Genomic DNA, 13,196 nt, shown 5'->3' with positions numbered 1-13,196 from the left:
ATATATATATATATATATATATATATATATATATGTGTGTGTGTGTGTGTGTGTGTATATAATGCACTATTTAACTAATTCAACAGTGAAGATATGATGAACGAGAGGAAAAACTGTGTAGCGATATCTTATCACAAAAGCAATTTGTTAACGCGAAATCATTCGCCTAGGAATTCCACTGATTTATTTTTTACTGAAATGATACGAGATAATGTATGAAAGAAAAGTACGTGTAACGATTGCCGTTTGACATAATTAATTGTGGCGACTCTATGACGAATGACAAAGAGGCTCATGGCGAAGAGGAGGATGTTCGATCGAGGTCTGACGCGAGAGATTTATTTCTGTGGTACGACTTGATGTCGCTGCGGCATCCAGAGAATCACATTTGTATAGACTATTTATAGCGACGAGATATTTGTCTCGATAGAGGCTTGGACACGACGCAATGGATCAATCTTACAACAGAGCACGATCGACATGTGCACACGAATCAAGGTCTTGAAATAATTGAATTTCAAAGGAAACGTTACGATAATCGGAAAACTCTATTTCAATAATAACGACAAACAAGTCATATAAAAAATAAATTTAAATTACAGCTGTTATTTTCGTTTGTTTGGAACGCATCAATTTTTAATTTCTTCTTTAATTTTTTTTTCTTTTTTAGTATAATTATATATGTATAACTTATCGATAAAAAAGTTCGATTTCTAAAATATCTGAAATCTATAAATATGAGTTTATATAAAATAAGATAAATAAAAATTTATATTTTTTTTGGCGCTTTTAAATTTGGCAACAAAATGCAAAATATAAATTAATTTAATTTATGAATAGAAGAGAGTGATATTTATAAGAAAAATATTGACGAAAGAATACAACGCACATATATTCAATTTAAAAAGCTGAAGAATTTCTTCCAATATCACGACAATTATTTTTTCATGAACAATGCTTATTGCTTTGCACATGCTTGCAGTCAATTTAATCTCGCACAATATAAAAATAAATTAAAATCAATATTTTATCACGCAGGAATATTGAAATATGTCATGCAATGCGTCATCACATTATGTAAAAGGTAACATGAAAAACAAATGAATTATGGAATAATATACCATGAAATATAATTAATATTATAAATTAATCAATATCGCTATAATAAATAATCTAATAATTCATAAAACGGCGTAAGGCATTATTACCAATAAGTTTTGTTAATTTTTAAGACTTATTTATTCAATTATTCATATTATTACTATTGTTTATTTTTTTGAAATTTTTATAACATTCCCAGATTTAATCTTATAACATTCTTTATAACATTCTAAACTTAATCAAGTTTTAAATCTAGACCAAGTAAATGAGAACGAATTGCAAAGACGAACAAATATCTTGTTTTAATTAGTGCCACCGTATTGGTAGCACTCGTTGTTCATTCGTGTTTGTGTTCCAAATTGAATTCCGAAAGATCCTATCCACTACACAAACAGATATGCAGGGTATTACGATATATCCATTTAACCATTGCTCTGTCTGTAAGCAATACAAATAACGATTTGTTATATGGACGAGATAGTAGGTATAAAAGCAGTATATTTTGCATTTTCGATCATCATACGCGCGTCCCCGATTGATGTCGAGCGACTTCTTTCGCCAGTTCTGCGTGTGAGATATTCTCCGTGCACAGTGCACATACGGTACATAAAAGATAGAGGACCAGGCAGTGTGGCATGGAACAGAGGAGTAGAGGCGGAGGTGGAGATGTAGGCGAAGAAGGAACGTAGAGGAAGGGCTACGTACAAGGAATTCATGAATACGAGATTGCACTCGAGCAGCCCCGGGTAAAAGGCTGCTGCAGTTACTAGCTACTGCCGCACGGTTAGATCTCGTCGAGACTGAAAGAAGCGACGTTATACACAAAACGAACCTTTCCATTTTTTTCTATTCCTTTTTCTCTAAAGGGAACGCGACTATAGGCGCACAGTTACGAATGTGAGTAAAAATAGCGCAGTGTGTTCTTTTAATAACGTTAATCGTTCGCTCTGAAGAAAAAATTCATTTCGTCGTATGATGATTTCCGAGCTAAATTATTAAATAACGAGAGAATATGAAATAAATGTAGTTATTTCTTTCTTAAATTAGGTAATAATAATAATTAAAATATGTTGAAAATTACTTTCTTTTCCTCTGGGAAATTATTGAAACATTTTCTAATTTTTAATAAATATATATTGAATAAGTATAAGTATAGGGTAACTCTGGCAAACACGCCGCGTTGAGATTTACGCCGCAGAAGTCAGAAAAAATAGGAGTGGGGGTAATTTTTTCGCAACTATTCTGTTACATGCCTTTATGTTATATTAATATTGTGTTATGATTTCAGTTTCTTACTGTTAATATTAATGAAATTATTGTGAATTGAATCAATTTGTCATTATAATAAGTAACGCCATCATAAATTAAAGTCTACATAAAATGATTACTATAGGGCCTGTAAAAGACTTAGTGATTATTTCGTGATATATACGTGTAGAATAATAAATCATGTTGTATAGTAAAATACAAGTGCTTTGCTTTCTTTGTTTAGTTTGTTGTCTTGTATATCCCATCTGTTTGGGACATGTTATGCGGCATTTTTAGCGAACAGGATTTATGCTCAAAGCATTATATGAAATATAATATATATGAAATATATATGAAATATATATAATATATGAAATACAATATGTATCTTATGTCATAACACTTAATATATGTAAGAAGATTGTAATTATTATTTATTATTTCATATTTATCATTCCTATTCCTTAATAAAACTTTACAAACACATTTTAGAAGTTATTATGTCATCTTACATCTTATTTATATGCATTATTTATAAATTTTTTATGAGCCGTACATACCCTCCCTCCTCCTATGAATAGCTATATATCTCACCCTTAAGGGATATACGGTAAAAATGCAAGGGTTTCAAAAAGTTTTTTAATATAAAAAATATATTTCGGATATATTTTTTTTAATATTTTTTTCATAATAATAATAATAATAAACACAAAGTTTTTACTGATACAGTTCGTTTACTTTAAACATAGTAAATAGTACTTAATAAATTAAGTTTTTGATATGGCGGCGTATATACCAGTTACTCTACAAGTTAATTATTTTTGAAGAAAAAATATTTTTGCACGTAGAGTACTATGCATGTTAATTCAACTGATGGCTCTAAAATTACTTGGCAATCTCGCAGTAAGATTGTCATCAAGCGACGCGCGCGAGAAATGTATATTTAATAAACATTTAATAAGCTCGCGCGCTATTTCTTTCCTCTTTAAGCAAGTCGCTATGGGCGTTTTTAGTAAGAAGAGTAAATAAACTCGTCACTAAATTGAATGAGCGATAAAAATGTTTCAGGAATGAGGACGATTTGCCGCTGGCGTGATCGAGCTTCGTATGATCCGATGCGCGAATCGCATATCCTCGGAAGAGTCTGCCCGCCAGGAACACCAGCAATTACGTGAAATAAGCGACAACGCTATGTTTCACCGAGTTACTCAACGACGATGGCTAAGGAACGAGATACAGCCAAGGCTGCATCTCATTTCTTTTCGAGAAAGACCACGTGTCTTCGTGGATGCTTCTCGCGTGTTTGTATCCGGTTTCCTCGCAAGAAAGATTCCGCATTCGATTGAGTCCTACGATTGCTTGATCTCCAACCATGTAAATTTACTCCAATGTGTTCCATCGCGTCCGTCCGAAAAATTGCGCATCTTTCCTAGATTTCACTTAATTCGCCTGCTCTTTGAACTCTTATTTACTTCATAATTGCTAATTTTCTTGCTTCTCAATTTAAGTTATATCTTCGTTTAAAAATCACATTTCAACGAAGATGTCTTCTTGCCGTACTCAGAGGCAAACCTCTCTGACCATCGATCTCCATTCGATCTATTCTCGTACCAGTTCACAGCATACGATCGATATAAATAGATCGATGAAGTACTCGCTCGACAACTCGCGCGCATTTGTTCCGTGTCGACGATGGGACGGCAGGATTTGTCGATCTTGACGGCAGAATCCTTCGTTCTCCCTATATGTCGCTCATTAATTTCCGGATGTCATTTTATTCACGATACGTTGTCTAGGTATGCGGACGTAATCACTGTCTACTTGAACTTGTTTGTGAAATCGATAACACGTGCAAAGGCAACTATATCCATCGTGGAAATCGATCTAATTGTCACTTTTAACGCTGTTCACTTCCACCGTAGAAACTGAGCACGTATATAAAAAAGTCTGCTATCCAAACTTATTCGTTTACTTTACGAGAGGTTTAAAAAAGAATTACAAATCAAATAACATCAATTTTTTGATTTTTATATTAATAATCATCCAACAAAATCTAAGATCACTTTTATTTCTGTTAAAATTTAAAATCAAAATTTGTCAAATACGTTATTCAAAAATGTAAAACTAAAGTAGAGAATTCGTGTGTAAGAATTTAGGTTTTTTTTCTGCAAATTATCTTCCGATAAAGGTAAAGGGAACATTATTACATGATGCAGGCGCGAGAAAAATATGCGTTACAAAGTGACGACGCGTAGATAGCCCGAAGCCGCCGTGAGGGAGATGAAGAAAGAGAAAGGGGGGCGCGATTCTATCGGAAGTAAAGGATGATCCTGGTTCACACAATCGTGGATCACGGTGATCGTCTACGCCTACGAAGTCCTGCCTTCTCGATCCTGCCACGGATCCTCTGGCGCTCTGGCCAAGGTGAATTTATCTGCGCTGAGATCCTCCTGCGGGATATGCGGCGATATACTATCGCCGTGCCGGTAATATTCGGTCTGTTCCGGTACAGGGTACAGTGATATCGGTGGATCATGCACATTTACGGCGATAAGCACTATACGACTACGTCGCGATCTTGAAGCAATTGCTTCCAGGAGCTAACTATCGTCGTCTAATAATAAGATTTTATCGAGACGCATATTGATAGCTTAGAAATATCTAAGATCGAATTAACATAAATCATCCACATTATATTAGATTAAAGTATCAATTATTGTTAAAACTATCGTTATTCACATTATCGTATCATAAAAAATTAAATGCGAAGATAAAGTTAAGTGTATCTCACAAATAATAGTTACGTGCAATAAAAACTTTGATAAATAAATAATAATAGTTATTTATATTTTTTTTATTCATCTTTTTCATACCTTGCTATTTCTGTTTTTTTTTAAACAACTTTTGGCAAATCGTGTTCAGAGTTCCGTATCCTATTCTCGATCGGCGAAGGCGAGAGGATATCGGAGGAACGCGAATAAACTGTAGAAAGAAGATGGGGGTGGAGGTGGAGCAATTTTAACGCGAGAATGGGCCCCTTAGGCCAAGGTGATCGAAAGCGATATACACGAAAGAAGTAACGAGTTGGCGTCGTTAGTGGCATGCAGGGTATTTAGAGGAAGAGATTTGGTGGAAAGGTAAGTAAAAAAAGGGTAACGAATTTCTTGACCAACTCTCCCATATAAAATCTAAGGAGCACGCGGCGCCTCTACAGATCGATGTCGCCAGCTACAGCTGAACGAACAGATAAAGATAATTTTAAAAAATGGTTTTCTACGTAACTTATACGTACGAGGCTTCCGAGATGCTACTTTTACCAATTGCGCGTGAAATAAAGAAGAAGTTCTATGCATATCCCTCATGAAACGTATAATTATAAGGAAATGTTGAGGAAAAAATCTAAAGCTTCGAAAATTCTAAAGAAAGAGAAGGAGCTTTCTTTTATCTTAAAGAGGGAAGATTCAACAATATATGTATTCTATCCAAAAATGTAGCAATTAGATGTGCATTCTCTAAAAAAGAAAAAAATAATAAAGTTCTAACATCTTCTCACTGAAAGGATTTTATTAATTTAGCAAGCCAGTACCTTTAACCGATGATCGGTAAATGTAACAACAAATTTTGTTGTTGTGGTTACTGCTAGTTTGCTATATCAACCAATTATTAGTAACTGAAGTAAACTATATAGAATCTAACCTATCTTTTGGATAGACTTTAGATTCGTTTATATAGAATTCGTAGATGATCGTGGAGTCTTAAGTCATAGGAAATCAAATACGATCAAATATGAGGAGAATACTTGATTAGAATTGGTCAATTTCTTACGATTTGAGACCCTGCAACCGTCTATGACTTTTATATATATGAGCCTTTTATTTGCTAGCGATACTATCGATTATTTATTACGTTGACAAATTTGCAATCGTAATAAATCGATTGTTTTTTTTTAACAAGTATCACATTTGCTTTCCCTTGATTTGTTTCTATAATAAAATCATTTCTCTCAATGCAGAAAAGAATTCTTGTTAGAGAGATGTTCTAAAAAAACTTAACATTGTACATTGTAAGTAATATTTTAACTCATAAATTTCCGTAGAATTATTCTTGAAAGAGGTTCTTGTCTGCAGGACGATGGTCGGCACTACTGCATGCCGTCTGCAGGAACGCAACGCGGCAATCGATGTGGGTTCAACGGTTTCGTTAACCTCCCGGCGAAAACGAAAGTCACCGTGTACAGCAACGTCAGAGAGACACAGCAGCAACATTAGCAGGCAGCGCTGCATCGCGATGGTCGAGACGGTCTCGCTGGAGGAGGTCGACAGCATGGCGCGCGACCTCGATCGAGGACACTTGCCCGGCGAGAATCGCGGATATCCTTTCGAGCTTTTGTATTACATCAAAACGCATTATGATGCAAAACGCAGCGTAACATCGCGCGTGCTAAAAAGCACATTACGGCGTATTTCGATTACGCGCTAAAATCATGAATCTCCTACGTGCCTTACGCTATTAGTACTGTTGTACATAACGACGTACCTTCGCCGGGAAAATCTGCGGTCTCGCTGAAATGTCATACCTGAGTGAACCATAGTCTCAAACGTGATTTCGAGCGGCTAAGTATTCGATCGAGTATCTCGCAATTTCTGATATATTTCATTTAGACTCGGAAAGCATTTTTATCAAGTATCATTCTACAAACTATAACAATATATCGGGAATTGCAGGTTGCACACGGTACGTAGCCGCTCGATACGTGTTACAAATCGTACATGCAATCGTGTGACACGATTGTTTTCGCTGACGTTTTCGAACATGAGCAGAAACAATTCTCAATGCAGGCATTCTAAAATTGAATGAATGAAAAAGAAACAAACGCGATGAGAACAATCAGAATAAATGGTAAAAAGATTAGAGAGTGTAATAATTACCGTATAATACAATTTAAATACAATATATAAATACAATATATAATTTTTAAAATTTATTATTTAATAACTGTCCGCGTTGTGTTTAAGAACATCAGAGCAACAATCGTGCAAAAACAAATAGTTAACAATCACATCAGTTTCTAAATTATCTCGACAAACTATCATACAAGCATGCTAGTTGACTAAACTATACAAACAACCTAAAATTATACCGTTTATCTCCCCATTCTGTATTATAAATAGTCGTAGTATATTTGTTTCGAGAGATTCACACAGACGTAAGGAATGATATAAAATCCTCAATTATAAAGAATATATATCTTCGTTTAATCCCTTAATTTCAATGCAAATTCTTGTTTCGTTATTTAATTCATAAATATTCAATGCATATAAACGACAGATACAAAGATACAAAGAAAGGCGGGAAAATTAACTATCGCTACGTAATCGTAGCTTGTTAGCAAATGAATAAAAATAATCACTTTATATAACTCTACCGGATTGTATAACAAACGTGACAGCGCGTTACTGCAACTTTCTCTTCAAATTCTCTTCTAAATCAAAAATTAATAATTCCACGTTACACGTACATACAAAAAATTATTCCAATTTGTCAGGAAATGTGCAACATATAAAAAGGTGTAATAATTCATATAAAAAACATATATCTTCATCAATTCTATCAACAATTTTAAAACTGAAAAGCTACATAATTTCTAAATAACTAATAATAAATATATTATTAAAAAAAAAAAAAGTATTTCTGATTCCCTTTTAAATCGCCGCAGGATTCTCTCATTTCGCCATGCAAATCGGCGTAAAACGATAAATACAAAAGGGGGAGCGAAAACAATCAATCGACGAGGAACGAAAGGCGTGGTCGCATGCTATTAGTAATAGTGAAGACGTACCCTGTACCAAGTGGCCACCTGCGAGACGCTCGAAAGGGATGGAGAAGCGGTGTTGGCGGTTTATCCGTAACACAACCGGAAGTTGAGAGTAGTGAAGGGCCCCGAGAAAGGCGCGTTTTTTTTCGCGTGGCATTTGCGATATTCATTTGTTCGTTCGTTCGTACGAAGGGGGGTGGTACGCGCGTTCGTAGATAGGGCCCCACAACACGAGACGATAGTAGCACAGGTGTGGCGGTTGGTGGTTGGTGGCGGGTGTAGAGTATATTTCGCCCCCGTGCAGGGTGAGGCAAAAGCAAAAACAACAACAACAACAACACCACAGGTCAGAAAATACACGATCATTGGCGATCACGCGCATCGCGAGACAAATATACGCATATGAAAATCTATACAATGAATAATAATGTATGAATACAAGTGCATGTACATATCGTAAGGTGCTGTCTCAGGATGAATTAGATATAATTGTACATTCCTCTTACAATAAATTATAATATAATAATGATAATATAATCATCTATTAACCTTCATTACTCGAGTGAGGTGTCCGAGATACTTTCTCTACCTTATAAATTCGTTAACTGTACGATATTTACACACATTATTATATTTAGCGCAAATTGTTTCATAATTTATAATTTTTTGCATTTATCTTTATCTGAAAAATGTATAAAAAAATGTTGTTACTTTTATTTTTGTAAATCATTAAAAAGAACAATGAAAATTGACATATAATAGGGATGAAACTCTCTACGTAATTACGTAAAAAAAAAATCACGCGAGTAATGTAGGATTAATAGATTAATATTTAATTACTTGAATGTGATTCACGTGATTATCGAAAAATTCATCCGGATGCAGCGCATAAATATTTAAATGAGTAAATAAAACTAAAAATAAAACATTAAATACAACTCAAACTTTGGGAAAATACTGGGACAGGATTGAACCGGTACCAGTACACGTTCTTTTTATATTTTCATGCAAGACACATAGTTGTCGTGTATAATACAATCGAACCATATACTGGTACCGCGTATATTTAAATCACTTTAAGTCTCCTTCACGTACCTGATACCTAGATCATACAAAATATATCTCTGCTAATATTACAAAGAAATTAATAAATCGATTTGATGGAACGTGAGAGAATTAAAGAAAGTTTTTCGTAGATCGATGAAATTGCGAGGAAAACTAAAATGAAATAAAGCAAGAAAAACGAAAATGTCGAGTAAGCAAATTGGTTGTCTTTGGTGGAGGACTTAACGGGGGCATATTATCGAGGTCTCTGTGCTATACCTCCTGTGTCCCGGAAGGCAAGCATGTAGGGCAGAAAGACGACACGCGTGAAAATTTTTGCATGACAGAGAGCAAGAAAAAGATAGAAAAGGGCAGAAAAGAAGAGAGAAAGAGAGAGAGAAAGAGAGGGGGGGGAGAAGAAAGAGGACGCATGACAGCATGACGACTTCACAGAAAGCGAAAAGCCACAATATCGATATTCTAGTCTCTATTTCGCCTAACGGGGACACTCGCGCATGTGCGCGTGTCTATTCTCGACACGCTTCAGCAACAAAGTGCATCTAACATGTGCTCTTATGCGTCGTCAAAGTTCTCAAGAGTTGAATGAAAGCACGATGAAAGCGAATACGCGATAGAATTCAAAGGCGATGAGTATCGGATCGTGCAGTGTCGTCAGCCGAATCGAAATGTGTTTCTTTGAAGGTAAAGGTAAAAGGAAATCCAGTAACCAACGAAAAGTAAGATTACGAATAGAGGATTCGATACAACGATGGATTAATTCGCCTTTTTTTAAAAGAGAAATATAAAGTACAATATAATTTTCTCAATTTGAGAATTGATTATTTTAAATTCTTAAAAAGAAAAGTTAAAATTCTTTGATTAGAATTATAATTAAAAGAAATACGTATATGTGAACCACACCTAATTGCGTTACGTGGATCAGTGAAGCACGTGTTTGAAGAGCCTTGATGTTTCCCTACAAGGAAAAGCTTCGACACTCTCGAACAAAAAAAGGGAAAAAAACACTCGATCCGATTACCGTCTTTGAATCTGGTATATACCCTTCGTGACTCTCGGCAGTCCCGTGGGACGATTCACCACGAAAGCAGTAGAAAAGACTGGAATCTCGCTCTCTCCTCGCCTCGAGAATTCGTCATTACTCGCTCTGGCGGCTCTTAATTTCGCGCTGTCTGCAATCTCGCGAAATCGGCATGTAAAGCGCGCTGCTGCCTCCGCTCTCGGTGCGCAATATTGTGCGCTGTACTTTTTGCCGCCCGAGGAACTACGAGCGGTTTCGCGACGACGAAGAGGGCGGGCGAAAGAGAGGAGAGGAGAGAAGAGGAGAGGAAAGAAGAGGAGAGAAAAGGAATGGATCGTCGGAAATAAAGAGACAGAGAAAGATAGAGAAGAGGAGGAAAAGAAAGAGAGAAAGACAGACGGAGGGAGCGTCCTTCGAAAAAAGCCTAATGGAGTCCTTGGGATCTGGCATGGCGGTACGCGCGCGCGAGAAGCGAATGCACGGTGATAAATGACAGATCCAATGGGGTTCGACCGTAATCGGCGATTAATCGATACTCGGCGATCCTCGGTGAAATATACACGCGACTGCAATTTCCAGCGGGAACAAATCGCCTCGGGTGGCACAGGTACGAATTATATTATACTATACGCTCTTAAAAGAGAGAGAGAAAGAGAAAGAAAGAGATCGCGGGTGAATTTCTCAACAAAATGCGACCAGCACTATAATGTACATATGTACACGTCGTACACGCACGAGAACGAGAGGGTAAACAGAGGCGAATACCGCTCCCGCTTCCTTTTCCGCGCCGTCCGTTTCTCACGCGCACCAATTCGCGCTAAATCGGGGCTACGAATTATATTACCGGCGCTTTCGATCGCGGGGGAATTTCTCAACGAAATACGTGTAATTATCGTACGAAGGACTCGGCGCAAGTAAGTAAGTAAGTAAGTAAGTAAGTAAGTAAGTAAGTAAGTGAGTAAGTAAGTAAGTAAGTAAGCAAGCAAGCAAGCAAGCAAACGCGCGCGCTCTCTCGTGCACATCCGATGGAGACAGCAAAACAAGAATCCGCCACGGGCTTCATAAATTTCCGACGTAAGGATCGTCCGGCCAGGAATAACACGCGGGAGAAATACGCGCGCGGGATTTATTGCCGCGAAAGAGAATAATGCGTTCCGTTTTCAATTTCTCCCCTTCATCTTCCACCGCGCAACCTGCCTGCCTGTCCGCCCGTCCGTCTGTCTGTCTGTCTGTCTATCTTGCGCTATCGAGAAGCTGGGAGATAAATTTTAGTCCGAGAGTGAATCGTTCGATCGTTGTTAAGAACATCGATATAACTCCAGCTCCGTAGGCTGTTTTCAAGGTTTTCCCTCGGGATATCTAGGAATATACATGAGAACTCCTCTCTTCTACCTATGTCAAAACATCGTTCGTACCTTGGGCAAGGACGCAAGACATTGCTGCTTCACGTCCCAGACCAGCTGATCCTTCGGGAACTGCAGACACTTGCTGACGTACAACTCGGGCACATGGATCCGAGCGAGGAGCACACCCTCACTGACGGGGGTGTTCTCCGCCGCCGCAAGCGCGTCCTCCGCATTCTGCTGCTGACCTTGACCTTGAGTTGCTCCACCTTGAGAACCGACGACTGCCTGACTCTGAGCTGACTGAATGCTGCTAGGTGAATTCTGTTGCTGCTGTTGTTGTTGTTGTTGCTGAGGCGACTGCTGCTGCTGTTGCTGAGGCTGTTGTTGCGGCGGCTGCTGCTGTTTTGGTCCCGCCTCCATTGCAAGGACCTCGCGGTTCCTGAGAATCCCACCTTCAGTAGCTCACATCTACGACAGGAAAAATATCACCCGATCGGTCATTAATAATATTTCCATCAGAAAAAATAAAACATAGCATATAATCATGATGGCTAATTTTATTGGATATTTTATTGGATATTTTCGTAATAAATTATTTACAGCTTAACATGCTTATTAACATCAATATCGTTAAATTGCTTGTCAATTTAATTTGTATATTATTACCCCAGTTTCAGTTTAAGATTGCGTTTTCAAGACCAAAAATTATTTCAAGACCAATTTACAGAACTGTATATAAATATAAATTTACACCGAAATATTATTTAAGCACTATCGTTATGACCTTCTCTTGCTTAATTTGCATTCATATGTGGTCATTTATTGTTGTTTAATTTTACTGAAATGATATGTTTTATTAACAAATATTAAAAAGGAATATACCATTTACACCATCACATCATTGAAATCTTGTCGAAATAGACAGAGTGTTAAAAAGTTATGTAATCAATTCGTGGAAATACATTTTTTATGATTCCATTATCGCTTTCGAAACTTGTCAAAATAGACAAGATAATGGAAAACTATCAATTCGAAGAAGTTTGCAGGCAATTTTTTTATTAGAAGTGTCTGGCAAAACAACGTGGATTTGTTAACAAGCGTGTAAATGTCATAAAATGTTACATATGCGACAAACCCGATAAAGGATGGAAAGGACAACAGAACGACGAAGAGACGACGGGCGTGTAAGAAGGCGGGCCATATGGGAGAAGAGTGAAGGCGTTTTTATCGGAGAAGACGAAGAAGAAATTAAAACGGCGAAGGATTCGCTTGTTTATGACTACAGCGAGATATAACGGTAAAGAGAGGACGAAATTACTGCGGAAATGGCACCGAGACGCTATGCTACGGCGATTTTTAACGCTCGTAAAAGATTTTATGCTTGACGATGTGTGCAACATGCACGGTTTTTCCTTCTTCACTTTTCTACTCTCTCTCTCTCTCTCTCTCTCTCTCTCTCTCTCTCTCTCTCTCTCTCTTCTTCTTCTTCTTCTTCTTCTTCTTCTTCTTCTTCTTCTTCTTCTTCTTACTTCTTACTTACTTACGTTACTTACTTACTACGTTACGTACGTACGTACGTCTAACGTACGTACTAACGTACGTA

The 13,196-nt window shown here is 37.0% G+C and overlaps 1 protein-coding gene across 1 annotated transcript in view; it reads right to left on the bottom strand.

Moving 5' to 3' along the window:
• LOC105626175 overlaps window positions 1-12,013 on the bottom strand; it is a 38,887-nt gene extending 26,874 nt beyond the window's left edge. Inside the window, exons 1-3 of the mRNA XM_012207517.1 lie at window positions 11,663-12,013; window positions 9,488-9,490; window positions 8,189-8,206 (exon numbers count right to left, since the gene is read on the bottom strand). Of these exons, the coding sequence (XP_012062907.1) occupies window positions 8,189-8,206; window positions 9,488-9,490; window positions 11,663-12,013 (372 nt within the window). The remainder of the gene's footprint in view (window positions 1-8,188; window positions 8,207-9,487; window positions 9,491-11,662) is intronic.
• Between the last annotated feature and the right edge of the window lie 1,183 nt (window positions 12,014-13,196).

The sequence above is a fragment of the Atta cephalotes genome (assembly GCF_000143395.1).
Source record: "Atta cephalotes unplaced genomic scaffold scaffold00001, whole genome shotgun sequence".
Lineage (NCBI taxonomy): Eukaryota > Metazoa > Arthropoda > Insecta > Hymenoptera > Formicidae > Atta > Atta cephalotes.
Note: the sequence above shows the minus strand (reverse complement) of the source record. Positions and strands in the feature narration are given on the sequence as shown.